General features: G+C 37.5%; 2 protein-coding genes across 4 annotated transcripts; one reads left to right on the top strand and one right to left on the bottom strand.

Moving 5' to 3' along the window:
• The first annotated feature begins 5,928 nt into the window (after window positions 1-5,928).
• LOC110410963 (nucleoporin) lies at window positions 5,929-17,221 on the top strand. 3 transcript variants are annotated; one of them, XM_021420925.2, is made up of 10 exons: window positions 5,929-6,137; window positions 6,458-6,588; window positions 7,006-7,614; window positions 7,776-13,595; window positions 13,896-14,751; window positions 14,842-15,524; window positions 15,943-16,084; window positions 16,207-16,288; window positions 16,431-16,545; window positions 16,854-17,221. In XM_021420925.2, the coding sequence occupies exons 2-9, from the start codon at window positions 6,538-6,540 to the stop codon at window positions 16,531-16,533; spliced, it is 8,346 nt and encodes a 2,781-aa protein (XP_021276600.1). In that variant the 5' UTR covers window positions 5,929-6,137; window positions 6,458-6,537; the 3' UTR covers window positions 16,534-16,545; window positions 16,854-17,221. The 3 variants fall into 3 exon arrangements, with proteins under 3 accessions (XP_021276600.1, XP_021276599.1, XP_021276601.1); XM_021420924.2 differs by having other exon boundaries at window positions 7,006-7,627; window positions 7,765-13,595; XM_021420926.2 differs by lacking the exons at window positions 5,929-6,137; window positions 6,458-6,588 and having other exon boundaries at window positions 7,477-7,614; window positions 7,765-13,595.
• Window positions 17,222-17,371: 150 nt separating this feature from the next.
• On the bottom strand, window positions 17,372-18,971 carry LOC110410776 (FAD-dependent oxidoreductase family protein). The gene has a single exon (XM_021420637.2). The coding sequence runs from the start codon at window positions 18,933-18,935 to the stop codon at window positions 17,751-17,753; it is 1,185 nt and encodes a 394-aa protein (XP_021276312.2). The 5' UTR covers window positions 18,936-18,971; the 3' UTR covers window positions 17,372-17,750.
• Window positions 18,972-18,977: the final 6 nt, after the last annotated feature.

Below are 18,977 nucleotides of genomic sequence, written 5' to 3'. Positions count from 1 at the left end.
AGGGGGGGAGGTTTGTGGGAGGTGGGAGGGCAACGGGAGTAATATAGTGGTGAAATGGTGACCGGGTGACCGGGTAAGAGTCAAAGTGGGGAGTTTCTGTCCAACGGCTGAGATTGGTTTGAAGATTTCCATGGAAGATGGTTGAATAAATAAATGGGGGTCTTGTCTCTCCAAATGCTGGGTGGTGGGCCCGACGCGGGAGAGAATATGAGTAAGATTTGGTTTTGGTCCAAAAGGAGTGATTAAGGGGTTTTGAATTTTGAACCAAAAAACAACTCATCAACAGCGTTGACGGGACTGCAACAAAACGACTGTCTCTCTGTAGCAAAAGTAAAAGAAACGACACTGCGGTTCAAAGTCATGTTTAATTTTTTTTTCAAGGAATCTCTTTTATTGGCAAGTCAAAGTTACTTTTCAAATCAAATATGCAACTTACCGTGTTTGACTTTGTTGCTAAAGTAAATATGAACTTAAATTTATTCATTTAAACGCATCCAATTGAAATTGTCACATCATGAAAATTATTTTGCTCATAATTATTAATATTAGATTACAATTTTATGTTTTTTGAATTGGAATTTCAATTGGGTTTAGTTAGATATCCAAATCTTTCTTAAGCAGTCATAATTTTGGTTATTTAGTTGAATGGGTAAATGTTTACTTAGAAACATTAGCATTGTGAAGGTTTTCAAAATTTATGTTGACTGAAATCATCACCTTTGCAAAATGTATCTCTTCTAGAATATTTAGTTCCCAGTAAAGATTACATTGACATACTCAAACTTCCTATGGAACAATAACATAAAGAGAGAAAAATTAGTGTTACAAATAACTTCAATTACTATGACTTCTGTCCAACAAAAGGTATTTCTTGTTAAAGATTTTATACCAAAAATTAAAACAGCAAGGACAGTTAATAGTTGTAACATTACTTGATCGAGAAATAAGCACAGTAATAAGTGTTAATTTTAAAATATTTAGACTTTAATTCATTTAAAATTTTCATTTGAATATAATTAAAAATTAAAACTTAATATTTTAACTCGATTGTTATTTGTAAAAAGTTGAACACGAATTTAAATTCAAAATATAAAATAAAATTATGGAATTCAAGTAATCGAGAGCTTATAACCATTGCCCCAAACTCATTTCGAATAATAAAATAATGTAAGATAGCGAATTATAAACTAATCCATAGCATCCTCCCCTTGAAAGGGAAATTTCATATAAAACGACATGGAAACAGTAAAAATTTGAACGAAAGCTGACTGAAAGCGGGGATCACGTGCAGTCATTTCCCCTTTTTTAATCTGAAACTGTTGACCAACTTTTCTTTGTCCATGTAAACCGGGTGACGCCGGTTAACCCTGGCGCAAACCGTTCGATTACCCCCCAGCTAATCTAACGGTTATTTAGCTCATCAAAGAGTTGACTGAGACTTTAATTAATACTTTCGAGAACCTCGAAGTGCTAGTGCTATTGCGTTCTGCCAAGTGGCTGTAATTTAATGAGTCATGAAAATTAGCTGGTGCCCATTGAGAGAAGTGGGAGATGATAGAAGCATAGAAAAAGTTGAGAATCCGGTACTTAAAATTAAAATTTTAATTATTTATGTTTCAATCAAATCCCATTAAAAACTAATATTCGTAAAAGTTTATAATTGAGTTCGATAACAAATACCTTCCGATCATTATTTAAACCCACGAATAATGATTTCATAATTTAAAATTTATATAAATTTAATTATAAAATATTTTGATTTTATTTAATCAGACAATACAAATCATTATCGAATTTTATGGATCAATATGTTGAGCCGTGCAAAAGGGTTGTGTTCTTTTCCCCTAAAATCATTTCAAGGCATCTTAATAACTTTGATTAACAGTGCCAACCAATTAAATCGAACAACTTTACTATGAAATTTTGACTTTGCTTTAAAGCATGTTTCTCTTTTGTCAATGTCCGCCATTGTGGTATTAACATCAACATAAGGGTTGACCCGCAACCGAGTGATTAACTCGATAGACCATATCTCCATTCTTTTCTCTAGAATTTGGAACCTTGACAAATTAAAATTCCAAAAATAATAACGTTGACAAATAATTAACACATGAACGAAATTACTGCTAGATAAGTACTCCAATGTTTTAATAAATTTTTTATTAAATTATTCGTTTAATCACTTCATTGTTTGAAAGTTTTTATTATATTCGTTCAAAATTATGACATATTCAAAATTATTATCCAACGATACATATATAATCACGTGATAAATGAACATACATAAATATGATTTGCATTTAAAGTTTATAGATGTGAAAAGTTATATGAGGTAGATTAAATATTTATTTTTTATTTTTTAATGATTAAACAATCAAAATATTAATTTTTATAAAACTTTAAAAACCCAAACATGATTTTTAAAAATTGAACGATCAAGATAGAAAGTTAAAAAAATGATTAATTGAGACATTTACTCTACGTCTTCATAGTGTTTGTAGTTTTTTTTTTAATATTATATGAATTAAAAGGTTCATTCATTGATACATTATTACAAAAAAGAAGTAGTTTTTTGTCCCAATCAAGAAACATGGCTTATCACTTTAGATCAAATGACCATCAGAATTAAAATTTCTTTATAAATTGTATGCAATGTCAACTCTAATATTCAACATAACTTTAGATTTACGTAGTTTTAAATGCTTAGCACATACTATTTTCGAGTTAATTAAATTGCTCTAATTCACAATAAATATATAATAAACGTCTCTTTATATACAATTTGAGGCGATTCGTGTTAGGATTTGATTCTTCTTAAATATGTTATGGTCAATGGAGAAAAAGAGAATCTCCAATTCTTTTTCATTGTTTGAATTACTCGTGAGGGTGGGTTCTTTTATTGGTAAAAAAAATTTGTAGCATTTTGTCAACTTGCTTCATTTTCATCCCTAGATAAATATGAGCGATGTCTTTTGATGGTTTATTCTTAATTTGAAAAATAATATAAATATCGAGTTTTTTGTTAAATAAAATTTGAGTTGACTCGATGCCATGAATTTTAAAATTAAAATAAAAAATAAATAAAACGAAATTCTTATTTGATCCCCTTATAATTGGCTTATTCAATCTAGATTCAATTTAAATAATTTCAGTCAAAAGATGAAAAATCTGCAAAACCCATATTTTAAGCTTGGAAATTTGTATATCAAATTTTAATATAACATATATCAAAATAAATTTTTTTATTTTAAATTTCAAAAAAAAAATTACCACCATTATATACAAAACTCTAACTCCGTACGTTTACATGGACCGGTGTTAACTAGGCTTGTGGTAAAAACAAAGACACACCAACGAGATTAATCTTTCATCCTCAATTTTTTTTTGTTTTTTTTCACCATGTTAAATTAAATAATATACCACTTGTTATCTCTTAGCTAGGAACAAATTGCATGTTAGTTTGACTTTTATTAAATTATAGTAATATTCGAAATAAATTAAAAAAAAAACTATAGTTGGTGGTGTCACTAAGCACCATTCTAGAGGATTTAGTTGAAGATTTGATTCGTTTATGTGAATCTGAACAACTTGGCCAATCAAACAAACTCCGGATTTCATTAAATCTGTGATGCTCTCCTCCTCTTTAACAAAAGATTAATCCATTTGTCGTTAACGTTGAATACTAATTTTTTTTTATTTTTTAATAAAATCTTGATAAAGTTTATAATCACTATATTTCAAAGTCAACTTACAACAATTGATGATGAAAGAGTTCAAAAACCAAACCCAAATTCACAAATAACAATTGCCATAATCTGCACACTCATTGCACTCTTTGAAATATATATATATATGTATGCATAATTGAATCTTTATTTTATTAAGATAATATCAATCCTCAAGTTTGAATCTTGAAAGAACGGTTTTCTCCTTTTTATGTTGAATTATACAATGCCTCATTAATACTTTTTCAATTTTACATTTTTTTTATACATTTTTAATTTACGTGTAAACTCATTAATCATTTATCATTTCTCAATTACCATTATTAGCATTGATACATTCATTGCATTCAGTTAAACTTAAATATAATATTTAAATTTTATTTTAGTAACTTAATATGTATTTCTTCCCTTTTAAACAAAATTTTCAAGTGTATAATTACGATTAAACTGCAAAATGCTTTGTTAATCTTTCTTTTTACAATTGGATTCACGTGCCAATCTATTTTGCTTTCAACCTTTCTTTTATTTAGTCTTTTTTCAAGTTTAAATCGTTTTTAGAATGCACGAGGTTTGATTTCTGACTTTGACTTTCTGGGTCTTCACGTGCCGTGCACCAGGGCAATGGAATACCATGGGGGAAACTTTTAATTGTGGCTATGGAATAATAGTGGACTTTCTGGGAACGCCCTTTAAAGTTTTGGATGCTTCCACTTTTATTATTCAGAGAACATGTGTGACAGGTTTTGATTCCCTATGTACAGTGCCAACGAATTTATGAAGATATATAATTTTATCTTATTTGAAAATATTTTATAAATTAAAAATGATATAAATACTTAAATATTTAATTTTATTTTAATATACAATCGATATAAAATTTACGAAACTTTTTTAAAACTGTGACACATAAAATGTACTCTTCAAGAACTTAAGATCAGTCTTATTCACAACTCAAGATTTGGGTGCAGGTCGGGACGACGAGATCATGGTGGTATGATATTCCACTTGCCCAAAAGATAGCCATAAAAATATGATAAACTTTTGTTGCATGTAATATCTATATGTTAAATTCGGAGTGTTTGGCAAAGTCAAATAGCCTGCTCGATGGGATTCTTAATCCCCTATAATATAATATATAATGTCATTATCTTCTCAAAAAAATAAAAAATAATATAATGTCATTACTTGATTCTAATATTTAAATGGGTTTTTGCTTTAGTGTCTTGCACTTGAAGGAATGGTAGCATGCACATGAACTTTGTTGCAATGGAAAACCAAGTTTGAGATTGAGGGGATATTAGTCTACACGTACTGCCTTGGGGATCACATGTGTAAACTAGCCACTTGATTATTGTTCCTTGAAAGGAAAGGGAACAGATTAGTTACCATTGTTGTTAGCATCCATCTTTATATTTTCTATAATTTCCTACCAAAAATATTTAAGGTTAAGCAAGCGTTAGCTAAATTTGATAATTTTAAACAACATTCACTAAACGATATGAAGTGAAACGAGTTTGGATTTAAAGTTATTATAATGATTTTGTATTTTAAATAGATTAAACATGTTTAATTTGTAAATGATTCATATAATTTGCTTAGTTAATTGTGTTTTTGTGTCAATTTAGATAATATGACATTCATAATCTCTATATGATACCCATTTAAATAAGTTATTTTTTCTTAAATAAATTCATCTTATCATATAAAATTTAATTCAACTTGTTTATTAATGATGTTAGTAGTGTCATATAGTGTAACAAATCTCTCCTTTTACCTGTTTAGAATATTGATCTGTTTAATTAATTATGTCATATTTATGCTTAGTTATAAAATTATTAATATCATACTTAAATAGGATATGATTATGACACGATAATATGTATTGTTGGGCGTAAATATAGTTTGGCGTTTGGACCTTTTAAATAGAGAAAGATTGGGCTTCCTATCTGATGGCTCGATCACAATCGCCCAAGGTTGCAGCCCCTTTTATTTGTCTGTTATGGGTCTTTTAAAATTGGGATGACAGCCCTTTAAGAGGCGGACATGGACCGTTAATAACCTTAGCATAAGATAAAATTATGGCAAAAGACTGAGTACTGGCCCATATAAACAAAAGGGGCCTGTTGGGTACGGGCCCGCTTTTGCCGATTTACCATGTCGGCCTGGGTTTCATTTCCCGTTAGCCGCGGATTGAAACAAACCAGGCAGCGATGAAAATTTGCGGAGTTGGACATTTCACCTTACGCAGGATTGAGAAGTTTGCGTTAGATCTAAGTGAATAAACTACACGCACACAAATACAAGCAACGGACAATTTGCTCGGCCAAACTTTCTTCAGAAACAGGGCAAATTTTGGCACCAAACAGCCTCATTAACGGCGCCAGGTTCTCGACCAGATCGCTGCAATTCCAGGTATTTGCTACTGCAAATCTTTTCACCGTTGTTCATCGTCAACCCTTTTGCCTTTTCTGTGATTTTTATTGAATTGGGACTGGAATCTTTGGGTTGTTTTCTTCTTTGAATATTGGGATTGGGTCTTTTGAAGAATGGTGGGAAAAGGAAAAGCAAACTAAGTTATTCATTTTGTAATTTTTTCCACTTGAAATTACATAAGTTTGTTGAAAATAAAATGACCCAGCAGCTATTTGGGGGCCTTTATGTTTATTTATTTGATAATAATAATCGTGTCTAGTTTATTAATTTGTGTTTGCTTGTTGCGGGGCGTGGTTAAGGGGGAGACCCTGATGGTGATTGAGACTTGGCCTTGATTTCTTAAGGGGTCAGAGTGGGGAGCAAAAACGGAGCGGATCGGATGGACAAGAACAAGAGCCGTACCGATCTGCTTGCAGCTGGACGTAAAAAGGTTTCCATTATTTACTTCTTCATCTCTGATTTTGGCTGTTGCCCGTTTTTCCCAACATACTCTGCTTGTCTGGTTATGTTATTTGTCTTCAACCATGATTTTTCTTTAAGGCCTGGAATGCTCTAGTTCGTGCTTATAGTTCACCAGCATGTTTTAAGTGCTTTTGAATTTGCCGTTGATTCCTAATGTTACTTCAACCCTTGTTTTATTCTTTTGCTAAAGAAAAGAGCGGAAGAAAACCAAAATCTTTGTCTTCGTTATTCTGAACCTTAAGTAGGGGGTTAGCTGTTTTACTTTCCTTTATTTACTTAACTTGAGCAAATCCTTTTCCTTTCTCCCTTACGGGATGCAATGCCTTAGTCTTTTTGTTAGGTAATAGGATTGATTAGAGTTTAATTTTATGTCATCTTTTATCAGCTTCAACAATATCGCCAGAAGAAGGATGGTAAAGGAAGTAGCAGTAAAGGAAAGTCTTCCAAAAAATCAAACAAATCTGAGCAGCATGAATCTGATGCTGATGCAGCATCTTCTGTTGCCAAACCAACAGTCTCATCACAGGTCTCTGAAGGGGAAACTGCAGATGTTGACTTGTCAGTGTCACAATCTATGGAGAGTTCACTGCCTTCTGGGCTTGACACTGCAGCAGTTGTTACATCACTAGAGCCTGTTGAATCTGAGACAGACGATGTTGATACTGTATTAGCCCATGATGATGGATTACCCATTGAGGTGATAGCCCCTGGTGAGCGTGATGTTGATTCTTCACTCCCTAATGGTGGGGAAAGTATGCAGAGTGTTGATAATGAGCTATGCGCAGAAATACCTTCCTCAACTGCAGACATCCCAGTTTTGGAAGGGGAAACAAAACATGATGACGCTCCGCATCCATCTGCTTCAGTTGGTGCCACAGAAGGGACAGTGGTTAAACTTGATGTGGCAGGTGTTAATGAGGAAAGGGGGCAGAATCCACTGCTTTCACAAGATGATTTTCCTCATATGTCCTTGTCTCAAGCAAGGGGAGATCAGGTAACAGATCTAGGTTGTGCTCTCATTCCCTTGACACATGTTTTTAATTTTTTTTCTCTAATTCTCTGTTAGGGGATTGATTTGGGCGAAATTGGGATGAGTTATGTGTGGGTTTGATGTATAATTAAATTCTCATTTGTTGCTGGGTAGGGGCAATGCAGGAAGCTAATGGTATGGGGTTGAACCAATTTGATAGAGGCGGTGAAACAGAGTTTGAAGTTGATGGTAGATTTCCTTCGTCTGAGCATGGTGAATGTGCTGATCCTCTCGAAGGGGCAACTTCAGAAGTAACTAGCATGGATGGGCCATCCAGTGAGGCAGAGCAGGCCATCGGCAGAGATGATGCGTCTGTATTTACTGGGGCAGCCAGCAGTCCCCAAGCATATGGAAGTTTGGCTGTGAGTCCTCAGATGAAAAAACTGGCTGAAGATGTAATACCCTGTTCACCTGTTGAAGAAGAACAAGAACAAGAAGTATCCTCTTCATTTGGTGCTAATGGTGGTGAAAAGACTGCACAAGGAAATCAGCAATATTTACCAGAGGGCTCCTTTGTGTCTCAGGGTATAAGTCATGAAAGATCTCTTCAGACAGAAGTGGCAAGTTCATCAGATCTGACTTTGTCTCTTGCTAGAGATGGTTCTCTCAAACTCTCTCAGCTAGCAGAGGTGATAAGAGGTCTTGATGAAGATGAATATAGGCTTCTGCTTAACTCTCGGGTATTGGTTTCCCTTGCAAATGTTGGGACTGATACTTTAGCACCATCTTTCCATCCAGATTTATTCGAGAAATTGAAAGAGGAATTATATCTCACAAGTTTTATGAAAGATATATTTTATTTACAGCTTTCTGAGCAGTCAGATCTGCAAATGGAATCTGATCGGCATTGTCATCAGTTTATTGATGAAATATCTGTGCTTCGTTCTTCCATCAATGAGGTTCACATGAAGAACGCATGCCTTGTAGAAGAGCTAGCACAATGCAGGTCTGAACTCCAGGTTTGTGCTAATGCAAGGGAGGAGCTGCAAAACCAATTTCATACTGCATTGGCACAGGCTGAGGAATTTTCTGCTAGAGCAAATGAGTTGCAGATTAGCCTTGTAAGGTCACAGGAGGATTTATCGAGCCTCTTGTCTGAATTAGCTGATTACAAGAATCAGGTGGCCACTATACAGGTGGATAATGATAACTTAAATAGGACTCTTCATTCGCTGACTGAGGAGAGAAAGACTCTTGCAGAGGAAAAGGAATCTTCTCTCAATGAGAATGAAAAACTGTCAATGGAGCTAGCTAGATACGAGGATTTGGTGGTCACTTTTCAGGAGGAGAGTGAACAGTTAAATGTGACTGTTGCTTCGCTGACTGAGGAGAGAAAGGCACTTGTGGATGAGAAACTGTTGTCTCTTCAGGAGAATGAGCAGCTACTGACGGAATTAGCTGATTGCAAGGGCTTGATTTCTGCTTTACAGGTGGAACATTCTGACATAAGTAAGAATCTTGCACTAATGATAGGAGAGAGAATGAAGCTTGAAGAAGAAAAGGAGTTTCTTGCATGTGGGAAAGAGAAAGCAGCTCTTGACTTGGAAGAGTGTAAGGGTTTACTTGCTGCTCTACAAGATGAAAAGTCTAACTTGAATGGGAACTTTGCTTTAGTTACAGAGGAGAGGAAGAAGCTTGAGGAGGACAAGGAGTATCTTTTCCATGAAAATGAGAGACTTGCTTCTGAGTTGCTTGTTCTCCAAGAGCAGTTAACTACAGAACGTGGGGAACACATGCAACTTGAGGCTGAGCTAAAAGAAGTAACAGTGCGCCTAGAGCAGTTAATGGAGGAAAACAGTTTTCTCAGTGCCAGTCTGGACATGCAGAAGGCCAAGATTGTGGAAATTGATAGCAGGGAAAACCTGGTTGTTGAAGCTGGGAGTCAAGTTCAAAGTTTGGATGTTGGTAGCAGGGTCCATGACAATGCAGTTGACAATGAACCTTCTTGCCAAATCCCTTCTGAGCAAGATCCTGAAGTTTCCGTTGTGGTATTGGAGAAAACCTTACCTGTTGATGTCGTTGGTGGGCCATCACTTGCACTGCTTGAACAGGAAGTGTTTGATGATTCTTCTTGTTTTCTAGTCTTGAAGGGACACTTGAAGGAGGCTGAGGGAATATTGCAAAACCTTGAAAAGTCATTTGAACAGATGCACTCTCATTCAGCCTTGTTACAGCGCTCCAGCAATAAATTGGCTGCACCAGGAGTATCGAAACTGATTCAAGCCTTTGAGTCAAAGGTGCAACATGATGAGCCTGCGGTTGAGGAAGGAGATTTGATTGAATATCAATCACTGGCATATCCATTTAATTCAACAACAGAGGTAACAGAAAATTTGAGAGCGGTGCTTAAGCTCTTGGGTCAGGATACTGATAATGCTAGTGCACTTTATAGAGGTGAGTGGGATTGTAGAAAATCTGCTAATTTCGCATTTGGGGAGCTCAAGGTTCAACATGAAGCTTTGAAGGATTACAGTGACAATCTTGAAGCAACCAACATTGAGCTGGGGATTCTGTATGAAGCTGCTAAGCAACATGCTTTTGCAATTGAAGCCAAGAACGATGAACTTGAGGTTCTTTATGAAGCTCTAAAGCATCAAGAAAGTAGCCTCAGTTCAGAAAATGCTGAGCTTGGTGAGAAATTGAGCGAGTATCATTTGAGAATTACTGAAATGCAGAGTCACTTTTCTGATTTACAGCAAAGGTCAGATGAGATGGCTTCTGCTCTAAATCAACAGTTGGAAAGTTTACAGGAGGAGGCAGCTGAGAGGGCATTGATGCTTGAACTAGAATGGAAATCTACAGTTACTCAGATTTTTGAAACTGTCAGGAGGCTTGATGAGTCTGTTGGGAGAGTCTCCAACTCCACCTTCTCAAATAACAGCAATGATATCTTGGATGTAAATAGCCTGGTCACTACTTCTGTTAGTTTTGCCATTAACATAATCCAGGATCTGCAAGAGAAACTAGAAGCTGCTTATACAGGTCATGATGCGCTATCTAGTTCTTATAAAGAAGTCAGTGAGAAGAATAATGATTTGCTCAGGAAGAATGAATTAATGGTAGGGATACTAAATGAGTTTTACAATGATCTGAAGAAACTTGTGATTGGTTCATGTGTATTGGTGGGTGAGCCTGAGATAAACCCTCAAGCTGAGGAGCTGCCTGATACCTTAGATTACAGCAAGTATAAGAACTTCATTGAACAACTGGAGAATGTTTTAGGTGAAAGGCTGCAGCTCCAGTCTGTAGCTGACCAACTTAATTCAGAATTGATGAATAAGACAAGAGACTTTGAGGACATGAGAAGAGAATGCCTTAATTCAAATGCCATTCAAAAGCTTATAGAATCTGTTGAGAGTGTTGTAGAACCGGAAAGCAATGAGACTGACTCAGATAAAACACCTGGTTCTCGCCTTGAATTTTTAGTTTCTTTGCTTGTTAAGAAGTGCAAAGACATTGGTGAGCAGGTGACTGATTGTAGGGAGGAGTTTGGATCTAAGGTGATGGAATTGACAGAGGTGGAGGAAAAGATACATCAGTTAGATGCATTGAGACTTCAGCGTGAATTGGAAATCCTTGCTTTGAAAGAAAGCTTGAGCCAGGAACAGGAAGCCCTTATGACTGCACGTTCTGAGTTACAGGAAAAAATAAGTGAACTTGAACAGTCAGAGCAGCGAGTGTCTTCTCTTAGGGAGAAGCTTAGCATAGCTGTTGCAAAGGGGAAAGGTTTGGTGGTGCAGCGTGATGGTCTTAAGCAGTCACTTGCAGAGACATCTGCTGAACTGGAGCGATGCTCTCAGGAATTACAGGTGAAAGATTCCCAGCTTCATGAATTAGAAATAAAACTGAAGACTTACTCAGAGGCAGGTGAGCGTGTGGAAGCTCTGGAATCTGAGCTTTCATACATTCGCAACTCAGCTACTGCATTAAGAGAATCATTTCTTCTCAAAGACTCTGTACTGCAGAGAATTGAAGAGATTTTAGAAGATCTAGATCTGCCTGAGCATTTCCATTCTAGAGATATTATTGAAAAAGTTGATTGGTTAGCAAGGTCCACCACTGGTAATTCTTTGCCTCCCGCTGATTGGGATCAGAAAAGTTCTGTTGGTGGTTCATACTCTGATGCGGGTTTTGTCACTGTGGATACCTGGAAAGAAGATGCACAACCAAGCTCAATTGTCGGGGAGGACTTGAGAAGAAAATATGAGGACCTTCAGAGCAAGTTTTATGGGTTGGCAGAACAAAATGAAATGCTGGAACAGTCCTTAATGGAAAGGAACCACTTGGTGCAAAGATGGGAGGAACTTTTGGATGGAATTGATATGCCTTCACAGTTGCGGTCCGTGGAACCTGAAGAAAGGATTGAATGGTTGGGAGGTGCACTTTCAGAGGCTTATCATGATAGAAATTCTTTAAAAGAGAAGATTGATAACCTTGAAAACTATTGTGCGTCTTTAACTGCAGATTTGGAAGTGTCTGAAAAGAGAATATATGATCTTGAGGTGGGCCTTCAATCAGTTACTCTTGAGAGGGAGCATCTTTCTGAAAGATTGGAGACTTTGACTTCTGATCATCATAACCTTGCAGCAAAGGCAGCTGAGTTTGAACTTGAGAATGGAAACCTTCAGAATAAAGTTAGTGGTTTGCAGGAAGAATTGGTTAAGAGGATTGAAGATGAGGAAGGTCTTCTCAAGATGGAGGGTGAGATAAGGAGATTGCAGGACTTGGTTTGTGATGTATTACGGGATCCTGAATTAAAAGATTTGGTTTCTGGTGACAGTAGTATTGCATGTTTGGAAGGATTACTGAAGAAGCTTATAGAGAATTATACTAGTCTCAGTTCTATGAATACTGAACTTGTGAATATTGAAATGGACCGGACCAAGCTAGGTGATGAAGCCAGAAGCAGAGAAGCACTGACTACTACTCAGGAGGATCTAGCTTCTTTGAAAAAAGAGCTGGAGGAGGTGCTGCATGACTTGATGCAAGTGAAGGAGGAAAGAGATGGACACTTCAGAAAGCATCAATCTTTGCTTCATGAAGTTCAAGAACTTGAAAGCAAAAGGGAGGAGTTGCAAGACCTACTAAATCAAGAAGAGCAGAAGTCAGCTTCTGTCAGAGAAAAGTTAAATGTTGCTGTTAGAAAAGGGAAATCTTTGGTGCATCAACGGGACACTCTGAAAAAAACCATTGAAGAGATGAATACTGAGCTGGAAAACTTGAAATGCGAGCTTAGCCACCGGGAAAATGCTCTGGCTGATTATGAATTGATGATCAGGGACCTCTCTTCTTACCCTGAAAGATTACAAGCTTTAGAAGCGGACAATTTGTTCTTGAGGAATCATCTGACAGAAACTGAGCGTGTTTTGGAGGAGAAAGGAGACCTTTTACGCAGGGTATTTAACTTCATAGCTGACATTGATGTTGGTGTTGAAATTGATACCTTTGATCCAGCGGAGAAGCTGGGGCGAATTGAGAAAGTGTGCCATGATTTGCATGCAGCTGTTGCTTCTTCTGAACAAGAGTCACGGAAGTCCAAGAGAGCTGCAGAGCTACTGCTTGCAGAGTTGAATGAGGTTCAAGAGAGAAATGATGGTCTTCAGGAAGATCTGGCAAAGGTTGCCAGTGAACTTACAGAAGTCATGAAGGAAAGGGATGTGGCAGAGGCTGCAAAACTTGAAGTTCTGTCGCGACTTGAAAAGTTATCCACAGTTCACTCTGAAGAGAATAGGAAGCAATATTCTGAATTAATGATGTTACAATCTAGTGTAAATGAACTCAGGAAGGGCTTCAATGATATTCATAATCTACTATCTGATGTTTCTTCGAAGGACTTAGAATTTCTGCAAAATTTGGAGGTTAATATCAAGTCATGCTTGGAAGGGGATGATGCTCGAGATGAGGCTGGCTCGCCATACAGTACATCCAGCAATTTAGAGAACAAGGTAACTTTTTCATGTCCTGCCTTTCCTTTGTGCATCCATTTTGGGGTGTGCCTTTTTCAGTAAATATAGTGGTTTGCCTCTGTCATGTTTTCTTTTGTATTTTCCTTGCAGCCAGTTGATAATTATGCTTGCTGTATTGTTTTTATTTTTTGATAAGCTTGCTGTATTGCTACTTGTAATTTTATTTATTTCTTTTTGATTAGCATGCAAGTCATCTGCATTGAACAAAAACCTCATTTCACATTGAGGTATTTCTTTAAATAGATTACTTTTTTAATTGTTTCTTGGTTTCCTCTTCAGAACTTTCAATCCATGGATACTTGGTCAGTTACCGATATGCAGGACCTTATGGGTGATGATGCTATAGTCGAAGTTTGCAGTTTAATCCGGCATCACTTGCAAGGTTTGATGACTGAAATTGCTGCACTCAAAGAAAAGTTCATTGTGCACTCAAACTCATTACATGAACAAGGTCACAGTCTATCGAATGTACTGGGGATCTTGCATAGAGAAAGAAATTCTCTGAAAGAGTCATTTGAAGCTATGAGGCGAAACATTATGCATATAGAATCAATTGGGAAAGAGAAAGACCTGGAGATTGTTGTGTTGAGAAGAAACATTGCCTTGCTTTATGAAGCATGTGCTAATTCAGTCTTGGAAATTGAAAATAGAAAAGCTGAGCTGTTAGGAAATAATTTGGCTACTGCTGATCAGGGGACTTACTTGAAGCATGTAACATTAGCTGATGGAGGACTTCCTTTTAGTGGACAAGATAGTGTTTCATCCAAGGAACATATTAGGACTGTGGCAGATAAACTTTTGTCAACTATGAAAGATTTTTCTAGCATGAAAGCTGAAATTGCTGAAGGAAGCCAAAGGGAAATGAAAATTACCATAGCAAACTTGCAGAAAGAGCTGCAGGAGAAGGATATCCAAAAAGAACGAATTTGCATGGAGCTTGTTGGTCAAATCAAGGTAGCTGAAGCAGCTGCTACGAATTACTCGCAAGATCTTCAATCTTCAAAGACACTGGTGCATGATTTGGAGAAAGAGGTGGAAGTAATGAGGGAAGAGCAGAAGTCATTACAGCAGAGAGTAAAAGAACTGCAGGAAAGACTCAAATCACTGACAGATGTGTTATCATCCAAAGATCAGGGTATGTGTCATTTTTTGGATCCTACTTTTATTTTACTTGTATATATTTATCAGGTTGGAATCCTTATTTGTTAATGCTATTTGCTGACAGAAATTGAGGCCCTCACACAAGCACTTGATGAGGAGGAGATCCAAATGGAAGAGTTGACAAAGAAGATCGAGGAACTAGAAAAAGTTTTGCAACAAAAGAACACAGATTTGGAGAACCTTGAAGCATCTCGTGGAAAGGTTGTGAAAAAGCTTTCCATCACTGTGAGCAAGTTTGATGAGCTTCATAATCTATCAGAAAGTCTTCTGGCTGAGGTTGAACAGCTTCAATCACAATTACAAGATCGGGATGCTGAGATCTCCTTCTTAAGACAAGAGGTCACTAGATGCACCAATGACGTTCTTGTTGCATCACAAATGAGCAATAAAGGAGATTCAGATGAGATATACGAGTTTCTGACTTGGATTGAGGCAATCTTTTCTCGTGTTGGGGTACCTGTTTTGCATTTTGATACTAAAAACAGTCAGGTGCCTGAATACAAGGAAATAATACAGAAAAAGATTAGTTCTCTTATATCAGAATTGGAGGACCTACGGGGGGTTGCTCAAAGCAGGGATGAATTGTTGCAAGCAGAACGGAGTAAAGTGGAGGAGTTGACACGCAGAGAAGAAACTCTCAAGAAGACTTTGCGTGAGAAGGAATCCCAATTAGATTTGCTTGAAGCTGAGGGAGATGTGGGTCAGGCTGCTAGTTTGAACTCAGAAATTGTGGAAGTTGAACCTGTGGTAAGTTATTTCATGTGTTTGCAAGTTCCTTTGATAGCAGATAGGCAGTTAGGACCTCTTACAGATCTACTGATAGGCAAAACTGTGACGTGAGCTAGAATAACCTAAGTTTTATTTCAGAAAATTTTCTAGTTTCCTCATTTCATTCTGGAAGGGGGAAGTCTTGGCTGGGTTTATCACACATACATAGATGCATGAATAGAGCTATAGAAGCTAAATCTATAGAGCAAATATATCAGCATTTGAGATATTTAGTTTCTGCTTATAAATTGGACTGTTTTAATAAATGATGATGATTTTAAATTTGACAGTTAGGTATTTTCATCTTATCTGTTCACAAGAATAAGTTATACCTTTTGCAATATCAACAGCAATGAAATTTTTATTGAGTACTCTATTTTACTGAATATTTGTGTAGATAAACAAGTGGGCATTAGCGGGTACGTCCACAGCATCCCAAGTTCGTAGTTTGCGTAAAGTCAATAATGATCAAGTTGCTATTGCTATAGATATGGATGATGGTAGCAATAGTAGGTTAGAAGATGAAGATGAAGATAAAGGTATTCTTTGCTGCTTTCTCAAAATTATTTGTTTATTACTCATTTATGCTTCAAGTGAAGATAAGTTTTATTTAAAATTGCACATCCTTTAGTCCTTACGTTTTAATTCATTGTTTCCTCAGTTCATGGTTTCAAATCACTTACCTCATCAAGAATTGTTCCAAGATTTACAAGACCAATAACCGATATGGTGGATGGCTTATGGTAGGGTTCATTTCTGTTTTGTCAGTTTGTGCTGATTTGAAGTAGTGCAAACTTCATTTGGGCTGAGAATTTGTTTATTTATTTACACACAAAAGCAGCCTTTTTATTCAAGTAACTATGTTATGTTTATGAATTCTGCTAGGGTTTCTTGTGATCGGGCGCTTATGCGACAACCTGCCTTACGGCTTGGCATTATAATCTATTGGGCTGTACTGCATACGCTGTTGGCAGCTTTTGTATTTTGACAAGCCAATCTGGTTAGTGGCCACTTTGTCAGATGTGTTGTTTCATAGAGTTCTGGCATCATGCGTAGTGAACATGTTGATTTTTAACCTCCCTGGTTTTTTTAGTCTACATTTCGGAGTTATATGCCTTTTAATCCTGTTTGAGATCAGCACTATTGTACGTTTCCTCAGATTGCATTTCATTGATTTCTTTTATGTCTTGTTTCCTAACTCCTGTCTTTTTCCTCTTATCCTTGCATCATTTCATAATCCAATTTGTGTCTTGTTTCGTCCAAATCCATGCTTCTCATACTTGAGTTTATGGTCTTGCTGTTCTGCAGGTTTTCCATCTGTTTTTGAGTCAGAGTTTAGCAAGGAGTGCCAACCACGATTTTTCCTTCAAATGCATACTTGGCTCAATAATCATTTTTTATCTTTCTGAACATGGACCATCGATTCATTATTTAGCTCAACCAGGCAACTTTGATTTGCTGTTTTTATCTGTATGCATCTCAGATTGCTTGGTTATGTCCAATAAGGAAAAATCATCGTTACAATTACATAGGACATAGATTAAGGATTGTTCACTTTGAACCCAACCAAAGGTTGTATGATGCTACTGTAGTTAAGATTTGTCTACAAGCAACAGATTTTGTTAGTTATACACAAACAAGAATGTTGCATTTTGAATGGTGTTCAATCTTGTACATATTCAGCAGATTTGCATTACAGTTTGTGCATATCTAACCTTATTTTCCTCTGGTGGCTACTTATCGCCCTCTGTTCCCCCACCTTTCTCTTTTGTTGGCTTAGTTCTGAAGTTCTCCTTTCAGGAATTGGAATCTTAGTGCTTAAATGGTTGTAGTCAAATCTAAGATGGTCTTAACTTGAACTTGTGTCATACAGCTTGTCAACGTGCAAACACTCTCTATGCTACAGATCCAATATGTTTGCTTTTGATGAAATGTATGAAAAAGAAGAAAAATAGAAGAATGCTGGTGTTTGGGCTAAACTGATGACTAGTTTATGCATAAAATACATGAGGTTGAGACGTAGATATCACAAAAACTGCATGCAACATAGAGTGGCTACAGATAGCAAACTAGAAATGTTAATTCATTTCTCTTTGGTGATTGGACCAAAGAAGAAAGATTCGGGGGGAAGGAGGGTGGGGTTAAGAGTCCTGGTTCTGGGCCGTATGAATGGGCACGATGAACAGAAATTGGTTTATGGTTCAGTCACAGTGCACTTGTCAATTGCCCAACTTGATCTTCAAAGTCTTTAACGTTTCCTCCCGGATTCTCCTTAAATCTGGCTATCCTAAAATGCTTTAGCTCAATTCCTTCTGCCTCTCCAGTGAGCACGAGATCAGCCAGTATCCTTCCGATCACCGGCGCCATCTTGAATCCATGGCCAGAAAAACCACCACCCATCACCACATCCTTCCCAAACTCCCCTCCCAGAAAATCAAGCACGAAATCTTCATCCGGGGTCATCGAGTACACGCACAATTGAGTTGCAGCAGGTCCACTTGAATCAACCGACCCTCTGAAAGTCTCCTCGATCCATTGCTTCAAGGAGCTGGGAATGACTCCAGGTCCCCATGTCCTCTTATCAGGGTCGCAAGGATACCCTCCATGCACTGCTACTTTGATCAGCCCTGGGTACTCCAACGATGGTGTGCCATATATGTATGGCTTCCCATAGCTAGCGAATGTCGGAAAATCACTTCCAATTGCGTACTTAGCCTCGTGCCCCTCCTTGATCCTCCAATAACACACATTTGTTTCCAGAGGTTGAATGGGCAGCTCAACCCCACTGACCTTTTTGACTAACTTTCTCATCCAAGAGCCCGCTGTCACCACACATTTTTTACCCCAAAACTTGTCACCGTTGCTTGTACTCACTATCACCCCGCCTTTCACCCCATCTCTGGTTACACCGTTCACCTCCGTGTTGTCCCAGAGGAATGCACCATGCTTAAGCGCCAGCATTTGGAACATTGACACCGCCTTGGTGGGCTTGATGACACCACCATGGTCGCAGGACACTCCAATCCAGCCCTCCGGGATATCAATCCTGCCGGAAAACTTTTCGGTGACTTGCCGGCGGTCGAGGACCTGGTGTGGAATGGCCTTCCTTCGGCACGTGGAGATGACAGCGAGAAGGCTCTTGGCATCGGCTGGGCCCACGTCGAAGTGTCGGGCCTTGAAGTAGACCCTGAAGCCAATCTCGGACTGGGCCTGCTCCCACATCTGATAGGACTCATTGACCATGTCATGGTAGTAGTCCTCAGGGTACGTTGCTCGGATGGTGCGGGACTCGCCATGCGAAGAACCCCGGTGGTGCAGAAAGTCGAACTGCTCCAGAAGAAGAGTTTTGTGGCCTCTTTTGGCTAGCTGGTATGCGGTGGAGCTGCCCATGACGCCTGCTCCCACTACAATTACGTCAAATTCATCAGCGGA

Source organism: Theobroma umbraticum, unplaced genomic scaffold, assembly GCF_002168275.2.
Source record: "Theobroma umbraticum cultivar Fairchild unplaced genomic scaffold, ASM216827v3 scaffold_56.0, whole genome shotgun sequence".
Classification (NCBI taxonomy): domain Eukaryota; kingdom Viridiplantae; phylum Streptophyta; class Magnoliopsida; order Malvales; family Malvaceae; genus Theobroma; species Theobroma umbraticum.
The sequence above is the reverse complement of the archived record's forward strand: the minus strand, read 5'-3'. Positions and strand labels throughout refer to the sequence as shown.

Excerpts from the sequence above, each read along its gene's own strand:
- LOC110410963 (XM_021420924.2), top strand. The coding sequence starts at position 6,538 with ATGGACAAGAACAAGAGCCGTACCGATCTGCTTGCAGCTGGACGTAAA. Across the intron at positions 7,628-7,764 it reads AGATCAGGTAACAGATCTAG|GGGCAATGCAGGAAGCTAAT; the intron begins GTTGTGCTCTCA and ends GTTGCTGGGTAG. Across the intron at positions 16,289-16,430 it reads GATATGGTGGATGGCTTATG|GGTTTCTTGTGATCGGGCGC; the intron begins GTAGGGTTCATT and ends GAATTCTGCTAG.
- LOC110410776 (XM_021420637.2), bottom strand. The coding sequence starts at position 18,935 with ATGGGCAGCTCCACCGCATACCAGCTAGCCAAAAGAGGCCACAAAACT.